The sequence below is a fragment of the Protopterus annectens genome, chromosome 17.part0 (genome assembly GCF_019279795.1).
Source record: "Protopterus annectens isolate FY-2018-M chromosome 17.part0, PAN1.0, whole genome shotgun sequence".
Lineage (NCBI taxonomy): Eukaryota > Metazoa > Chordata > Ceratodontiformes > Protopteridae > Protopterus > Protopterus annectens.
The window spans coordinates 285,637,036-285,656,730 of record NC_056751.1 but is presented as its reverse complement, the minus strand read 5'-3'; the positions used below and the strand labels follow the sequence as shown (position 1 = coordinate 285,656,730).

The 19,695-nt window shown below is 41.5% G+C and overlaps 1 protein-coding gene across 2 annotated transcripts in view; it reads left to right on the top strand.

Annotated features, from left to right (window-relative positions):
* The window catches only part of EIF3M (eukaryotic translation initiation factor 3 subunit M), a 1,227,752-nt gene extending 1,208,335 nt beyond the window's left edge, over nt 1-19,417 (top strand). For both annotated transcript variants that reach the window (XM_044058942.1, XM_044058943.1), the window contains one exon: nt 19,131-19,417. In XM_044058942.1, coding sequence (XP_043914877.1) covers nt 19,131-19,251 — 121 coding nt within the window. In that variant the 3' untranslated portion in view covers nt 19,252-19,417. The remainder of the gene's footprint in view (nt 1-19,130) is intronic.
* Nucleotides 19,418-19,695: the final 278 nt, after the last annotated feature.

Genomic DNA, 19,695 nt, shown 5'->3' with positions numbered 1-19,695 from the left:
ATAGGAACATCATTCGAATGTATAACAACTAGCCCTGTATCGGTGCTGGTTATGTTGTTTGCACGAACTAGAAAACCTTTTCCATTTGCTAATATATGATTTTCTAGTAGCAAATTTCTTGTTTTCATTAGTACCTGCTGCCTGTCTTCAATAAACCGGTACCTAAAAGGAATTAAGACCCTATCATCCAGCCAATCAGTTGAAGTTGATTGTGTGGATGTATCTAACACACCTGTTCTTGTGTAACTAGTTTCCAAAAAATGGAAGAACCATGGTTGTCTGGGCCAGAAGGGAATCACCCCAGTGATCTTGGGGGATTCCTTCTGAATCTGTTCAGCAGTACCCTAAATATTAGTGGAAAGGGTGGAAAAAGCATACAGGAACATTTCTTTCCAAGGAAAAGAAAAGGCATCTGTCTTCCATGCCGCCTTGCATGGCATCCTGGAACAGAATCCTGAGGAATCAAAAGACACCTGATCTAGTTTCCACTTGTAAGGGTTTGACATGGTACTGCTAAGCTTGTCTGTCGCACAGTTTTGCTCTGACGGAATGTTAGATGCCTGTAAGATTACATTGTGCTGTGAAGCTGTATTCCAATCTAACACTGATAGTCTGCATAGAGGGTATGACCTGGTTCCCCCTTGCTTGTTTAATGTATCATATGACTGTGGTATTGTCTGTAACTACTTGAAGCACTTTTATCCCTCCTGAAACTGCTCCCCAGGCAAAGTCCAAGGTGTCTGTGATGACTGACTGCTTTAGACCAGGAGGGAAGAAGAGGAGATCTGGAGTTAAGGATATCTTTCCACTAAATGATTTCTCTTCTGACAAATCCCAGCATTGGGATTTGAAAAGATAAAAGGTGCTGGTGCTGAGATCAAAGAGGTTTCAAATACCACTGTATATTTCTCATGTGGAGCCTTGCCAAGGGTATCATGAGAATCATAAATGCTATGAGATCCAAAAGCCTGAGATATTCCCTCGCAGTGGCCATATTATGAATGGTAAACCTTAGAAATAGACCTAGATATAGAACCTTTTTTCATGTGGAAGAAAAGTTTTTTTTGAACTGAAGTGTCTGGTTGACATCCAAGGAACACAATCCTGTGTGAGGGAGTCGAGAATGACTTTTGAATGTTCTCTTGGAATTTCAGCTTGTTTGAGAGATCTCTCACCCAAGAGAGAAATTCCTGATGCTTTGAAAAATAAGTCCTCTAAATATGGAAAAATGTGGATACCCTGTAGCCCACAGTCAGCTATAACTGGAGCTAGACCCTTACTTTGTGAACACTGTTGGTGCAGTGAGTAGTGCAAGTGGTAAGGAAGAGAACCGATAATGTGAACCAGGCACACACAACATTAAGAAATGTCTGGTGTGTGGATGAATAGGGATATGATGATGGGCATCTTTTAAGTCTGCTGTTACCAGGATGCTTGAAAGCGTAACAAGTTAACAGGTTATGAAGTGGCATTTTGAGTTTGGGCACTGTCACAAACAGGTTTAGGAAAGAAAGATTCAGAACTGGTCTCCAAGCATTTTTTTTCTTTGACTGTAGAACATCCTTGAATAAAAACCCTTCCTCGCCTGGGAAAGTGGAACAAGTTCTATCACTTCTCGGTACGACATGCGATGAAGAACTGATGGAAACAAGAGAGTCCAATTTGGAAGATGAGGAATAACTCCCTTGAGCAGAGAAATTTCCTCCTATTGCCATCTGTAACCTTGATGGATGATTTTCAGGACCCATTTGTCAAACTTATCTTTTGCCAAAGAGAACAATGGAGATTCAAATTTTCTGGAAGAAAAATGGACCTGGGTGGGAAGAAGTCACAAAATCTCTTGAATGACAGTCATTCAGACGTTTTGGACTGTCCTTGGTTTTGGTAGGTTTGAGACTTCTTTTAGGAACTCACTTGTCATTTCCTAAATGTCTGTTTACCTACATTTTGTGAGACTGTTTATTCTGCTTTTTGCCAAAATTGAATGGGAAGATAGAAAAATGCTTGAAAAATTTGGAAAAGAAAGGTTGAAAAATCTTAGAGATTCCCTGGATCAGATTGTCCCTTTCATCATACTTTTGGTCACCTCTGGAGCAGAGGGGCTAAACACTAAATCTCTCTCCAAGGGTGAACTTAAAATTTCCTTTTTAACATAATCTGGGAGGCTATCAGAATGCAGCCATGCAAACCTCCTCAGAACAGTTCCTGAAGCCATAGTTCTAAAAGAAATATTAACCGAGCCATGCACACTGTAAATAATGAGTAGTAACCTGTGCAGTAGTTATTTAAAGCAGATTTTTTCTTACAAGAAGAAACTGCAGATAAAATATCCCTCATGCTTTCAAAATTAGTCAGAACAAACATTAACGTAGGAGCCAGACGGCTCAAAATTCTAAAAAAAATTAAAGTTGCAGAAGTGTACAGTATTTTTTCCCATATCTATTAATAATTTTCCCACCCTTTTCAGAAAAGAGTCCGATTATAATTTACTGTGCTTAGTAGCAGTGGGATCAACTAAACCTATAGTTGCTGGGTCAGGTTTGGGAATACTGTGTAAATTCTGAAAGACTGAGGAACGTTCTACATTCTGTATGCCTTTTTAGGGTTCGGCTGACTATCAGGAAGATTGCTAGCAGTAATAAACACATCCTCTAAAGCAAGCAGACAGGAATGTGGGTAGGGTCTGTAAAATCGTTGTGCAACAACTCATAGTATTTTCTGAGAGTCTGAGAAATTGCAGTGTTCCTCCACTAAAAACACTGGCACATTTTTAGCAATAGTCTCAGTGAAAGAGAAACCCATATGGGGAAAATCAAAAACTTGAGGTGGTCTCTGACTCTGAATCAGAAATCTGAGAGGGAAAAAAATCTTTGTCCATACTTGCATCTTCCTGTTCAGATTCAGAATCGTGAATCACTTCAGGAAAAGAGATGTAACTTTTTGTTTTACCAGAAACTAATTTACAAGGATTAATATCCTGAATTAAACACTGAGCCAGTACTAGTAAACTACTCCTATCCAAAGAAATTTGAGGAGGAGTAAGTACATGCTTGGTTTTCTGTTTCTTTTTGACAGGAAAAATGGGGCCAACTGTTACTAATGGCCGCAACAGCTTCCTCAGGGATGGGTACAGCATTCTGACACAGTAGGGAAACCTTCCCTGTTGCATCTTCCAGGACCAACAAGAGTATCTCACCCTTGCCCAAGGAGGGGATCCCAACAGCCACAGAGGACTTGACTAACCCCTGGTCCATAGTGGATGTAGGTGCTACACAATAGGGATCAGGAAAAAAAGATGAGTGCTCTGAGGTACAACAAATGGCCACAGCAGAGTCACCCACCTGTGGATTAGGCAAGTTAATAGCCTGCTGGGATGGCAGAGGCTGTTTGCTTAATTTTTTCTTTTTGTAGCTGAAAGAAGGGCCGACTGTGGGGACCGGTACTGTTCCATGGTCAGGCTGAAAACGGTGCCGCTTTCCCAGGAGAAGAGCAGCAAATGCCAGTAAAAAGTACCAATCTATAGAAGTTAGCTTTTGACAGAAAAACACAACAAACAGCACTTTAAAATGAAAAGTAAAATGAACACAGTTTCTCCACAGAAGTTTTCAGTTACACCATTTTTTAAATGGACAGAACAAAAAAAAAGTTTGTTCCGTTTAAAAAGTTACAGTCCAGTGACAATCCATTAAAACACAACATGGTAAGTGATAAAACAGCAACACAGATAAAGTGTAATACTTTTTCCCAAAAGTAACTTACCTGTTCAGCAAGAGAACAGCAGAAGCTGTCAGTCGATCCTCGAAAGCCATAGAAGAGAGTACTCTTCCACAGCAGTAAAGCTCTGAAGAACTTTGCATCCAAACTTGTCTTTGTCTGCTCAGCTTAAGCTGTCTGACAGTTTGGGTATGTGGAAGGTGTCCTGAAGATGTTCGTGTTTCATTGTTGCAGTCATCACATTTGGGTTATCTGTTTGCAGTAGCCCTCAGTCGGCCTGATTATCAAAGTCTTGGGTCCTGCGTCGGTTGCTGTCTCATCTTCCATGATATCAGATAGTCAGGGGTTTAAAGCATGCAGCCGATGCCATTACATCAGTTTTTCTTGCCGTGCGGTGCCTGAAGCAGAAGCAGTTCACAAGTGCCGGTCGGCCGACAACTGAAATTTTCGTTTTCAAGTTTCAGAACTGAAGTCTTCAACTTAAGCGAAGTACCCCGTTGGGGAAACCTTTTCCTGCTCAAAACTGATATCAGTAAAAGTCAATAATTGTATTTTTTGTGGAAAGCAAATACCTCGCAAAGATTTTCATTCGTACTGTATTCCTTGCCTAGGCCCTGACCACGATGTACCTCGCTGTCAGTTTTGTGTCTTATTTAAACCACAAACTATTCGTCGTCTGTATATTTTTGCTTCTAAATATTTTGGTACTCTGTTCAGTTATCCAGATATGTCTTCGGTAATCCACCCGACTACTGACATTCTGAAAAAACGCAAAGATAAAGACAGAGACAGGCCGCCTAGGTCCAAAACTGCCGACAACACTTCTCCTAAGCTAGTCGCCAGTTTGCCGGTACTCAGTGAGGTGCTTTCACAGCCCCTGATACCTGCTACTTAAGATTCACAGGCCTCTACTGAGACCCATTCGGAGTCCGTAATGCCACAAGATGCTTCAACTGTGGAACCTGCGGATGTCTCTACCTTGGATGGGTCCATAGCCACTGTGCAGGCACCGGTTTCTGAGGGTGTATTCAGGCCTGCTTACTTGCTTATTAAACCAACGCCATCTTCTTCTTCAAGGTCTAAATCTGGAACCATGCCTAGAAAACTGACGCCCAGACCGTATGTTCAGGCCTCTATGCCTAAAAAGCAAATGATAAGAATGGCTGAAGACCTTATTACTTTAATCAGGGGAAGCCAACCTTCCCCCTCTAAGAGACTAGGACTGAATTTGCTTATGATACTTTTGACTAGGATTCTGAAAATTCTGTTTCCTCTGATGACCAGGATTTACCCTTATCTACCTATGAGGATTCTGATGCAGAGGACTCTAATCCCTCTGCTTCTCCCCCCAGAGGATTTTTCTGTTGGTGAAAGCTTGCATACTCTTAGGGAGCATTTCTGCTGGGAAAGCCAGGATTACTCTTTCTCTAAAAAGAGGCTTAGGGATTTCTTACTCCTGACCCAACACATGCCTTTAGCTATTCCTCCTGTGCTAGACATTGTTGATGCCTTTTCAGAATCTAGCTTGGCCCCTGACTCTTTACCTCCTGCTCCCAGAAAACCTGATAGATATTACAGGGTTCCTGACTCTTACAAGTTCCTGTTTAAAAATTCTACTGCGGATCCTGAGACCATTTCACAGGGACCCAAGGGCATTAATTCTATTTCTGCCAAAAATCCTACCCCCTCTGATAGATATTCCAGGGCCCTGGATAGATGGGGTAAGAAGGTATACACCTCTGCAACCTTGGCCATCAGGGCCTTAAATTGCCAGTTTCATATGTTAAAGTATCAGTAGCATATTACTGGATTGCTTAAACAGAAAATTATGTTGATTCCTGACTGTGCTGAAAATAAAGAATTACAGGATTTAATGCATTCTGCTGAACAGGTTGGAAAACATACTTTGCAATGTGGTTTTGATTCACTAGAGGCATCTTGCAGAGCTGCTGTCACCGGGTCTGTACTTAGAAGACATGCTTGGCTTAAGGAGCAATCTTTGCCAGATCATGTTAAAACTAAATTGCTGGATGCTCCTTAAACCAGGACCACCTGTTTTGCAACAAAGCAGAAGAAGTTCTTAAAAAGATGGAGGAAAAAGCTAAATCTATGCAAACTGTTAAAGATTTCCTACAAGTATAGCCTCCAAGATTTAGTAGGCATTGATTCTCTATGAATTGGTCCTTTCCTGCCTCTTCCAGGCCTTCTCAGTCCAAACCCAGAACCAGCAGAACACCCAGGCTTCAGTCCCAGGGTACACACAGGACTAAGCAGTGGGGGGCTCCCACTTCCAAATCAGGGAGTAGTAAGACTTCCCCCTATGGTAAGCTGTCTCAATGACTTAACTTTAAAACTTCCAAGCACTTCTCAACTGACTGCTCCCTTGGGGGGAAAGATTGCTCAGCAAGCAAAAAACTGGGAAATCATTACCCAGCACAAATGGATTTTAAACATAGTTTCCCAAGGTTACAGATTTCACTTCCACACATTACCAACCCCAAACAGTTGGCCAGCTCTACCCCCAAATCAGTGGGCAAAGGCTCAAAAGCAAGTACTCTCTCTCTCTCTCTCTCTCAAGCTTAAAGGCTATTCAAACTGTACCAGAAGAGGAAAAGGGAGAAGGTTTCTACTCAAGACTTTTCCTGGTATCCAGAAAAGACAAATCATGGCATCCTATCCTGGACCTTTCTATCCTAAGCACCTTTTTGGTGATTCCAAAATTCAAGATGGTAACTCTTCACCAGTTGCTTCCTATGCTAGGCAGGGATGCCTGGTTGGCAACACTGGATTTAAAGGAAGCCTACCTGCACATCCCAATCAGGGAGTCTTGCAGAAGATACCTACGCTTCAAAGCAGGCTACATGCACTATCAGTTCTCTGCACTGCCCTTTGTGAATACCCTGGGCACAGTAGATAAGCCAAAGTGCTTAGCTCCAGTCACTGCATTTTGCAGGCAAAGAACTATTCAAATATACCCATACCTGGACGATTGTCTAATTCAGGCAGAAAGCTAGGACATACTTTTGAATCATCTGGCATTTCTACAAAAGTTGCTAACTTGTCTGGGGTACACCATAAACGAAAATAAATCACATCTTGTACCCTCTCAGCAAATTATGTTCCTGGGAGCAAGCTTGAACATAACTTCCCAGATGGCTTTCCTCATGCCAGAGAAACAAATTCATTTGACAACTTACTTCAAACTAATGGCCACAAAAACCCTGCTATCTGCAAGGCAAATACTGCAAGCCTTGGGTTCATGGCCTCCTGCATTCTACTAATTCCATATGCAAGACTGCATATGAAGAAACTACAATGGTATGTAAAAAGCCTATGGTGTCAACATTCTCAGGATCTAGAAGCAATGATTCCAGTCATTCCTTGCCCTACAGTTAGAGTTCCTTTGGTGGGTGGAGGCCTGCCACCATAAAAAAGGACTACCATTCACTCTAGCCCCTGCTGCCCAAACCCTAACAACAGATGCATCAGACTATGCATGGGGGGCTCAACTGGAAGGGAAGTGCATTCAGGGCAAATGGAACCCAAGTCAAATACACCTGCATGTCAATCAAAAAGAAATGTTAGCTGTACAGAATGCTAAGACAGCCTTCAAGGACCCCATTCTTCCAGGACATTTAATGGTAAAGACGGACAATACCACTGTTATGTGGTACATAAACAAGCAGGGGGGGTACCCATTCATACCCCCTCTGCAGACTAGCCATGGCTCTGTGGAACACAGCCTTGAGCTACCAAGTGCATCTACAGGCTCAATTCCTGCCAGGAAAACTAAATGCATTGGCAGACAAACTAAGTAGAAATCTCATAGACCCACGCGAGTGGAAACTGGAACCAAAGACTTTCAACATGTAGATAAACAAATGGGGGAGCCCAGATATAGATCTGTTTGCCTCCTCCCAGAACTACCAATTGGACAAATTCTGCACAAGGACTCCCCACAAACAAGCTTGAAAAGTGGATGCTCTGTCCTTCAGCTGGAAAAATATATCAGTTTATGCCTTTCCTCTTCTGCCTTTCCTCTCCAAAGTACTAGTAAAGATCAAACAGGACAAACCCAGGATGATACTGATTGCACCAGACTGGCCTTGCCAACACTGGTATCCCCTCTTGTGCAGTGTGTCACTGCTGGCTCCATGGCACCTGCCTCAGACCCCTATCCTGCTGTCACAGCAGGAGAGCCAGATTCTGCACCCTCAGCTTCAAACCCTAAACCTGGCAGCCTAGCTAATTACCTAATCTCTCCGTTACAATTCCTCAGTAAACAAGTGATGGATGTCATTTTGGAGGCAAGGAGGCCTAGTACTAGAAAATCTTATGCTGAAAAATGGAAGAGATTCTGTGCCTGGAATCAAACTCAAGGGATGGGCACAGCAGCACCCAATTTCCCTCAGATTCTTCAATATTTAACTGAGATGCTTCACAAGGGCCTTCCTTTTTCATCCATCAAAATTCATGCCTCAGCCACTTCAGCTCATTACAACACAGAACCACCCCTCTTCTCTCATCCACTGCTCTAGCAGTTCCTCAGAGGGGTAAAAAAACTTAAGACCACCCAGGAGAGCCCCAACTCCAGCCTGGGACCTTAACTTTATTTTGGATAAACTCACTCTTCCTCCTTTTGAGCCAGCTGCAAGTGCAGAGTTAAAATTCCTTTCTTGGAAAACAGCCTTCCTTTTAGCAATCACTTCAGCAAGAAGGGCATCTGAATTACAGGCCCTTATGGCAGTGGAGCCTTTCATCATTTTTCACTGGGACAGGGTGTCCCTCAGGACCAATCCCTCCTTCATGCCCAAGGTAGTATCCAGTGTGGCTCTTAATCAGTCCATTCATTTTCCAACCTTTTTTCTAATCCTCAGAACAAAGGGGAACGGATACTGCACTCCGTAGACGTGCACAGCCAACTTAGATTTTACTTGGACAGGACTAAACCTCAAAGGAAATCTGAACAAGTGCTAGTGACATTTGCTGCAGGGGCAGAGGGAAAGGCTATTTCAAAACAAACCATTTCTAAATGGATAGGCTATTGCATTCATTTCTGCTATAAGCACCATGGAAAACCTGCCCCACAGGGGATTAGACCATGTTCAACCAGGGCTGCATCTACCTCTACAGCCTTTCTCAGAGGTGTCCCTACCAGGGACATCCTAGAAGCTGCTACCTGGAGTTCTGTACATACTTGAAACAAGCATTACCATTTGCCAATTTTCTCTAAATCCAGAGCTGGCTTTGCCACTGCAGTCTTGCAGGGCCTTATAGCTAGTCCTAATGCTATCTAAATTCCTCCTCCCATCCTTAGCTTTGGGAATCTACCCAAATGTGATGACTGCAACATTGAAACACGAAGAACATAGTACAATTGTGTACACTTACCATAAATGTAGATGTTCGAGTGTATTCACTGTACCTTCCCACCAGCCCCCTGATATATATATATATATATATATATATATATATATATATATATATATATATATATATATATATATATATGCTTCCCATTAGGGGGGGCACCTGACATCTATGGCAAGAAAAACTGATGTAATGGCGTCGGCTGCATGCTTTATACCCCTGACTACCTGTCGTCATGGAAGATGAGACCGCAACCGACGCAGGACCCAAGACTTAGATAATCAGGCCGACTGACGGCTACTGCAAGCAGATAACCCAAATGTGATGACTGCAACAGTGAATACACTCGAACATCTACATTTATGGTAAGTGTACACAACTGTACTTTTTGAAAGCTGACCGGCTGTTATATCCCTGGCAGGATATAACCCTACTTGCAGCAGTGATCAATATTTTGAACATTGCACGAATGCTGCAAACGTTAATATAGTTTGTTTTCTGCTGTGTGTGCACCTGTGTCTTAACTTATAACTTAATTATCAGCTGGTCTGTAAAGAGAATCCCCTTTTAATTGGTCAAGAATATTGTCTGTTCCCCTAAAATAGGGATGTGGTTTCATCTCGCCTTGGCTGATTGGAGGGTCTGTAAGTCAGACAAAAATAAAACACTTTTTAAAAGGGTATTGACAAAGCCTTATTGTCAGTTTTGATTTGTTGTAGTGTGTTTGCTGTTGGCAGTGGAAGGAGAACCTGCAGACACAAGGGTAACTACATTGATATAGTTGATATAGGACTTCACAATGTTCATCTCTACAGGTAGGCATCCACCCCCAAGCATGGGAATTTCTTGAAAAATTAAGCCAAATAATAGTAATTAAAGAAGATAACCCAACTGCTGGTTCCAGCAATGCAAGTTCTCTTCATAGATCAACCAGTCATATAAGAATAAATGTGTTCTTTATTTCTGCAAAACCAAGTCATAATAAGATCATAGGAAGTTACTAGGCTATTGGCCCTGAGACCTTTATAAGCCTAACCAAGAGTTTAGCCCATGACCCTGTCCAGCAAGGACACAAGTGGAATCCCAGGGGTGTATTTTCTGTTTCCCAGCCAGTTATCTAGGTTGTGCTTAAAAAAGGATAAAGAGGTACTCTGCTTAAAATGGAGAGGGAGTCTATTCCACAGATGGAGGAGTCTCTGGGAGACGCATCTCTCCCGCCAGCAAGTCCTGTTGATGTCACAGACCAGGTTGAGGCCACACGTGCAGATTACTCGAGTGCAGTTTCATGTTCAGACTCCTAGCATTTAGCATCATGACCTTTAGTTTGTGTTTTGTTGAAATTTTTATGTTGGTGGTCTTATCTCCTCACTTTTCCTAAAGAAGTCACTATGGGGGAGGCAAGAGCATTTGCCAGAAGCCTGAAGCCCAGGTGAAACAGATGCAGGCCATCTCTGGCAAAGCATCGTGGTCTGTCGATCATGTCATCCCAGGTTGTCAGGTACTGTATCCCCCTAGAATGACACTAGAAACTAAGACAATTGTTAAAGTCAATAATTTTCTGTTTGTATTGAGGCATCATTCTGCGTGATGGTAGAATGCTGCTTAAGGCTAGGGACAAACCTGCCTAGGAGATGCAGTCAGTCAGCTCAATCATCAGTCTTGTATTGTTTGGAGTTTCAGTTTGTTAAGCTTGACCTTTCTGCTAGTTCTCTCTGCTCCGAGTTTAATAGTGATTTATTTCAGCACGACTGTTGTTTAGCTTTGTTATTTCAAGTTTTATCATGGGCAAGTGCAAATAAAAGCAGTTATAATGTTTGTACCTCACAATAATACTGTTATCGTTCACTCAGATGTTCTTCGTGTTCCACTGTTGCAGTCATTACATTTGGGTAATCCTGCTAGCAGGTTGCCCTCATTCGGCCTGAATTCCAAAGTCCTGGGTCCTGCGTCGGCTGCTGTTGCCCCTTCCCTGATGTCAGGTCGTCAGGGGTATAAAAGAAGCAGCCAACGCCATTTTCTTTAGTCTTTCTTGCCGCGCGGTGCCCGAAGCAGAAGCAGTTTGCAAGTGCCATTCGGCCAACTCCTGAGATTTTCGTTTTCGAGTTTCAGATCCAAAGTCTTCAATAAAGCTAAGTACCCCGTTGGGGGATCCTTTTTTCTTGCTCTAGACCGATGTCAGAAAAAGTAAATAATTGTATTTCTTGTGGAAAGCAAATACCTCATAAGGACTTTCATTCTTGCATTATTCCTTGCCTAGGCCCTGATCACAATGTTTCTGGTTGTCGGTTTTGTGCTAGATTTAACCAACGCACTATTAAGCTTCGGTATGATTTTGCTTTAAACTATTTTGGACGCCGGTTTAATTATCCAGAAATGTCGTCGGATAGCCATCCGACTACCGGAGTTCACAAAAAACGCAAAGAAAAGGAGAGAGATAGACAACTGAGGCCCAAAACCGACGACAAAGCTTCTCCTAAGACATGCAAATAGGCAAGGCAGGCAAAACACTAAAGAAAAAAAACAAACAAAATGAGATGTCCAACAGCTGCAGGCAAAATTCTTTTTAACGTAAAAGAAGTTTAATGTAAAAAAACTACACGTTTTCGTCACTCTAAATAGGGTAACTTCTTCAGAAAGTAAAACAACGGCTACAAAGTAACCGCTTTTTTAAAAAAACGATACATACGGTCATGTGATAGTAGCGACCAATCATTCATCTCTGAAACTGTATGTAAACCAAAAAATTAATCAACTAGAAGTGTCAGCTTAAATGTTTAAATATTTAAACAAATTAAATGCACATCAGCAGTATTTTAACATCAACAATAGCGAAGTTTACCTATAAAACCAATTAAAATCATACATGTAATCCGCAAGTGTGGTTCAGACATAAAAAATATATACATGAAAACTGAATTAGTCCTGTTTAAAATCTGAATATTTTCTAATACAGTTTTGGACTAACAAATAAATAATAAATTAATATACCAAATAATCAATAATTAACTAAGTTCACTGTTCATATATATAAATTCATAATAAAGAAATTTTTATAAGTATGTAGTATATATGTTCCGTTACTAAATGTAATTGTTGTTTATTTGTTGTTAATAGAATTCACACCAACTCATGAAAATAATAAAAATAGTAAATTCATCTCATGAAGTTCTTTAATTTAAGTAAACAAGAAATATTGCAATTGTCATTCAAACCAGGGAATGAAAATGCGTCCAAGGCTAATTGCCATTCTAATTCTCGTGCTTCAAGGAGCACCGAGTGAGGGCCACCCCTAATGTCTGGTACTAACTGGTCAATGGCTTGGAATCCAAAAGTGTGTCCATTATTTAAAGAAATATGCTTAGCTAAAGCATTTTCATTTCTATTTTTGGTTATTGCATATGAATGCTCGTAGATCCTTTCACTGAGCTTCCGGTGAGTTTTACCTATGTAAAACACCGGGCAGTTATTGCAACTTGCTAAATAGATTATACCCTTAGATTCACAATTCAGTTTATGTTTAATGTAAAACTTGCCATTGTTTCCTACCTTAAATGAGTTACCAGTCTTGATGAACCTACACATCCTACATGCCCCACATATAAAGGTACCATTAAGTCTCGAACTAGGTCTAGTATTTTTGCTTTCAAGGAGGCTTTTCAAATTAACGCTCCTCCTATAGACTACTTTAGGAAACTGACCAATTCTGTCCATTAATAAACTGTCCTTATATAAAAAGGACCAATTTTTATGTAGAATTAATTTTACTTGTTCACTGTCTTTATTGAAAGTAGTAATAAAGCATGCACTATAAGGTAAAGACTACCTAGCCTGGTTGTTCATATCTTTTTTTTCATATTAACCAGAATGTCATTGATAGTCTGAGACAATTGGTTAATATCAGCTCTTGTAAAAGTTAAAGAGGCCTCAGTGTGTAACACTTGACTGACGTTTAATGTTGCTAAAAGTGGTATAATAACTCCTCTGTCATTTACACCTGATTTCTTCAATTAAATCATCTGTTAGAGAAATAGGGTAACCCCTGTTATAGAACATGTCCTTCAATAGCTGACATTCAGTTGTAAAGTCACATTCCAATGAACACATTCTTGCTGCTCTAGTAGATTGACCTTTAACTATAGAACGCTTTTGTGTATAGGGATGGGCACTGGTGTAATGCAAGAAAGAGTTACAATAAGAAGATTTTCTATAAATCTTGGAAAAATATCTCCTATTTATTAATTACATCTTTCATTAAATTGACATCCAAATAGTCAATACTAACAGGGTCAAATTTATACGTAAACTTAAAAAAAGTTGTAGCGGAGTTAAAATAGTCTACAAGTTATAGTGCTTTGTTCTCATTACCTCCAAAAAAATAATAAAAATGTCGTCCAAGAATCTAGTGTAATACACTAATGAGGCTTTAATTTCAGGTTTATCAACTTTTCCCAGTATGCCATGAAAAGGTTTGCCAGGCTGGCCCCACAGGGGGAGCCCATGGCTACCCCGTGTTTTTGTAAAAAAATCTTACCATTAAATATAAAAATGTTATTGGTAAGAATGATGTCTATAAGTTATGTTACTAGATCAGTGTCTCTTTGTGGTGCGTTTTTATTTTTAAGTGATAGTGCAATCCACTTTACTGCCTCTAAATGAGGGATAGAGGTGTATAAATCGACGACATCAATGGTTAAAAAATTGTCGTCTTGGTTAACTTCTAAGTCATTTAAGTTCTGCAAAAAAGAACACGAGTCTTTGTATACCTGTGATTCTAGTTTAAGATATTTTTGTAATATTAAATCAACTAATTTCGCACAAGGGTATGTCAAAGGACCTCTACCTTCTAAGCCAGTCGCCGGTTCTCAGTGAGGCGCTTTCACAGCCCCTGATGCCCGCTACTTCAGAGTCGCAGGCTGCTACCGACTCCCACGTGGAGTCAGCCATGCCGCTGGAAACTCAAGGCATTGGAGCCTCAGATACTATTCCTTCAGATGGGTCCGGAGCCGCTGAGCAGGCACCGGCTTCTGTGGGTATATTCAGACCTAAACATCTTTACATTAAACCGAATTAAGCTTAAAAGACAAAGACTAAAGCACCTTCTAAAGCAAAGAAGCAAACTCAAGAGCCACGTGGACAGGCCTCTATGCCCAAAAAACAGATGCTCAAAATGGCAGAAGACTTGATTAGCTTGATCAGGGGTTCCCATCCTCCTCCTGACAAGAGGCCTAGGCCAAGAGACTGACTTTGAATCTTCAGATCAGGTTTCTATTTCTTCTGATTCCTCTTCTGATCAGGAATATTCTCTTCCCCCCTATGAGGATTTTGATGCTGAAGAATCTATACATTCAGCTTCTCCTCCAGAGGACTATTCTTTTGGGGAAACCTTGCATACCATGAGGGAGCATTTCCACTGGGAGAGCCAAGATTTTTCAGAATCTAAAAAGAGGCTCAGGGATTTCCTTTTACTACCTCAACACAGGCCAACTAGCCATTCCACCTGTGTTAGACATTGTAGATGATGTGTTTTTGGAGTCTAGTCTTATCCCTGACTCCTTACCCTCCAGCTCCTGTTAAGCCCGACAGATATTACAGGGTTCCTGACTCTCATAAATTCCTTTTTAAAAACCCTGCTGCAGACCCTGAAATTATTTCACAGGGTCCCAAAGGAGTTATTCCGCTGCAAAAAAACCCTACCCCCTCTGACAGAGATTCTAGGGCACTGGATAGATGGGGGAAAAAGGTTTACACATCTGCTACCTTGGCTATAAGGGCCTTAAACTGTCAGTTTCATATGCTCAAATATCGGAAACATGTCATGGCATTGCTTAAACAGAAAATGTTGTTAAAACTCTGAATGTGCAGAAAACAAGGAAATGCAGGATTTATTGCATGCAGCTGAACAAATTGGAAAGCATACTTTGCAATGTGGTTTTGGTTCTTTGGAGGCCTCCTGCAGGACCGCAGTTACAGGTTCTGTAATTAGGAGGCATGCTTGGTTAAAGGAACAAAATTTGCCTGATCATGTCAAAGTTAAATTATTAGATGCACCTTTACAGCATGATACTTTGTTTGGTGTTAAAGCAGAATAGTGTTGAAGAAAATGGAGGACAAAGCTAAATCTATGCAAACTGTAAAATATTTTTTACAAGTACAGCCACCTAGGTTTAGTAGACACTGGCCTACAAAGAATTGGTCCTTTCCTGTGTCAGACAGGCCTCAAAGGGGCAGATCCAGACGCCCTAGAGGCAGATCCCAGGCGCAAGGTTCATACAGGTCAAAGCAGTAGGATGCTTCTACCTCCAAAGTTGGAGAAGACAAATCACAACCATACAGGAAACAGTCCCAATGACTTCCCCCTGCCTGCACCAAGCACTTAAGTCCTGGCAGCACCCTTAGGGGGAAAATTAGCACTTTTTTCTCAAAATTGGCACATTATAACCCAGGACAAGTGGGTTCTAAATATCGTGTCACAAGGCTACAAGTTCCATTTCCATACCCTGCCAAAGGCAAACGGCTAGCCAGATCTGCCAAAAAATCAATGGGCAGAGGCACAAAAACAAGTCTCATCCCTCATGAACATGGGGACCATTCAACAAGTACCAGAGCAAGAGCAGGGACAAGGATTTTACTCAAGACTGTTCTTGGTACCCAGAAAGGACAAGGCCTGGAGACCAATACTGGACCTATCTATTCTGAACACATTCCTGGATATACCAAAATTCAAGCTGTTGACTTTGCAGCAGCTTCTGCCCATGCTGAGCAAGAACGCTTGGCTTGTGACTCTAGACCTAAAATAGGCATACCTGCATGTCCCAATCAGACAGTTATGCAGAAGATACCTCAGAAGATTCAGGGCTGGCTCAATGCATTACCAGTTCTCTGCACTGCCCTTTGGCTTATCTACTGCGCCCAGGGTCTTTACAAAGTGCCTGGCACCAGTAATTGCATTCTGCAGACAAAGAGGAATACAAATATATCCTTACTTGGACGACTGTCTAATTCAAGCAGAGAACAAGAACATTCTTCTACAGCATCTGGCATTTGTGAAAAGACTTCTAACATGCCTAGGGTACACAGTCAACGAAAATAACTCAAAAGTAGTACCCTTTCAAGAGATAATATTCCTGGGTGCAAGCTTAAATACAACTGCCCAGATGGCTTATCTCACGCCAGACAAAGGCAACTGACTATTTCAAAATGTTGGCAACAAAGGCCCAGTTATCTGCAAGAAAAATTCTGCAGGCTTTGGGCTTCATGGCATCCTGCATCCTACTAATTCCATATGCAAGACTGCATATGAGGAAACTTCAATGGTACCTAAAAAGTGTTTGGACTCAACATTGCCACAGTCTGGAAACAGTGATTACTCTCATTCCCTGCCTGCAACAGGAATTTCGATGGTGGGCAAAGGCTTGTCACCAGAACAAGGGACAGCCATTCACTTTACCCCCAGCCAGGCAGACACTAACAGCGGATGCATCGGATTATGCCTGGGGGGCCCACATGGCAGTAAGATGCATTCAGGCCACATGGTCTTCAAACCAAATGCATCTACATATCAATCAAAAAGAGATGCTAGCTGTTCAAAATGCCCTGACAGTCTTCAAGGACCTACTTCATCCGGGACAACTGCTGATAAAGACAGACAACACCACGGTCATGTGGTATATAAACAAGCAGGGGGGCACACATTCTTACCCCGTTTGCAGACTAGCCATGACTTTGTGGGACACAGCATTGACTTACCAAGTTCATCTGCAGGCACAATTCCTGCCAGGAAGGGAAAATACTCTGGCAGACGAACTAAGCAGAAACCTCATGGATCCCCACGAGTGGCAGCTGGATCCACAAGTCTTCAGCATGATAACAAGGAAATGGGGATGCCCGGACATAGATCTATTTGTCTCCCCTCACAACTACCAACTAAAAAGATTCTGCACAAGGACTTATCACAGACAAGCATGGAAAGTGGACGCACTGTCTTTCAGCTGGAAAAACCTATCAGTATATGCCTTTCCCCCACTGCCTCTCCTCCCCAAAGTACTCCTAAAGGTCAGACAGGAGAAGCCAAAGATGATACTGATTGCCCCAGACTGGCCCCACCAGTACTGGTATCCAATCCTAAGGAACTTGTCTCATTGCCCAGCTTGGACCTTACCTCAAATACCTCATCGACTGTCCCAGCAAAACAATCAGATCCTGCACAGCCAGCTCAGTACTTCAAACCTGGCAGTATGGCAGATAATGTAGTCATACAAAACACACCTCTCAGTAAAGCTGTGATGGATGTCATTTTGGAAGCCAGAAGGCCTAGTACTAGAAAATCTTATGCTGGAAAATGGAAGAGATTCTGTGCTTGGAACCAGGCACAAGGAACTGATACAGCTGTGCCAAATATTCCTCAGATTTTGCAGTACTTAACTGAGATGCTGGACAAAGGCCTATCTTTTTCATCTATTAAAATGCATGCCTCTGCCATTTCAGCTCATTACAATACAGAGCCACCAATCTTTTCTCATCCCTTATTAAAGCAGTATCTCAGAGGAGCCAAAAATTTAAGGCCTCCAAGGACATCACCAGTGCCTGCATGGGACCTCAACTATGTCTTGGAAAAACTCACCCTGCCTCCTTTTGAGCCAGCCGCTACTGCTGATATAAAGTTTTTATCTTGAAAAACAGCTCTACTCCTAGCAATAACTTCTACAAGACGAGTTTCAGAGCTACAGGCACTCATGGCTGTGGAACCTTTTATCATTTTTTTATCCAGACAGGGTCTCTCTGAGGACAATCCCAGCATTTATGCCTAAGGTGGTGTCCAGTGTGGCTCTTAACCAAACTATTCATCTGCCAACTTTTTATCCAAATCCAGAGAACAAGGAGGAGAGAATTCTGCATTCTTTGGACGTGCGCAGACAGCTTAGATTCTACTTGGACAGAACCGAGGTTTTCAGAAAGACAGAGCAGTTACTAGTGACATATGCTGCAGGGTCACAAGAAAAGGCTATCTCAAAGCAGACTATTTCAAAGTGGATAGGCCACTGCATTCATTTCTGCTACTTACACCATGGCAAGCCAGTGCCTAAGGGAATTAGGCCACATTCAACCAGAGCTGCAGCCACTTCAGCAGCCTTTCTCAGGGGAGTACCAACCAAGGACATTTTAGAGGCTGCTACTTGGAGTACAGTGCACACCTTTACAAAGCACTATCATCTGCCACTCTACTCGAAATCCAGGGCAGGCTTTGCCACTGCAGTTCTGCAGGGCCTTATAGCCGCTCTTAATGCTGTTTAGCTCCAGCCTCCCAACCATAGCTTTGGGACTCTACCCAAATGTAATGACTGCAACAGTGAAACACAAAGAAGATAGTACAGTTGTGTACACTTACCATAAATGTAGATGTGTGAGTGTATTCACTGTTGCAGTCCAGGTTACCCACCCACCATCCCCCTTTCTTCTGTTGGAACCTATCTTTCTTTCTCTGATTTATACAACCTATGTGGTGTATTTGCTTGTAGATGAAGGTAAAGTTTATATTGGTGCATGTATTTATATATATACATATATATATATATATATATATATATATATATATATATATATTTTGGCTACTCTTTTAGGGGACACCTGACATCTGGGGTAAGAAAAACTAAAGAAAATGGTGTCGGCTGCTTCTTTTGTACTCCTGACGACCTGACTTCAGGGAAGGGGCGACAGCAGCCGACCCAGGACTTTGGAATTCAGGCCGACTGAGGGCAACCTGCCAGCAGGGTTACCCAAATGTATTGACTGCAACACTGAATACACTCGAACATGCATTTATAGTAAGTGTGCACAACTGTACTTTTGCAAGCCTAATAATGTGAGTGTTTACTTGTGCTTTAGTGTATCTTTAATTTCTTGATTGATGCAGAGCTGTTAATCTAACATTTGTTTGAACTTTGTTAGCATAAATCAAAGTATGCATTAGTATAATACTGCACTTGAAAAATAAGGGTTTGTGTAAAAAAAAAATGTATTTAAATTTCTGTTTTTGTTTCATGCTGCAGCCACAGCACACACAGAACATTTGGAAAGCAACAATGGCAGCAACTCTATGACAGCTTAAACTCATGGAAGCAAAATTTAAATCAAGTGAAAAACAGACTTATCAGCATTTCAGGTTCTTAAATGGAAACCACACAGCTGCTGAAAAATATTAATGATTTACAACTAGCAGACCATTTGTAAAGCAAGACTTGTATTTTGACAGTATCCAGTTCTGCAGAAAAAAAAATCATATTTTGAGCATACCATCTGATGTTGACCATAATAAAAACTGCAAATTGCAGCTGAATTTGATGTCTGGTTGATTTTTCTGCAGTCATAAAGATGAACAATACTTTGCAGTAGGTGGCAAAAGAAGGTTTGTAAGATTTGCACTACATGTCACTTTTCTGATTGATTGGCTTCCACTAGTGAAATAAATCTGTGCCCCAAAAGACAACTCCCCAGAGGTGAATAGTGTACCCAGGAGTTATCTGTTACCTAGGAGAAATGGCTGGAAGAGCATGAATACTGTTTCCGCAGTTCTTGAGAATCTGCAGATGTAGACTCAATTTTGATGGCCAGCAG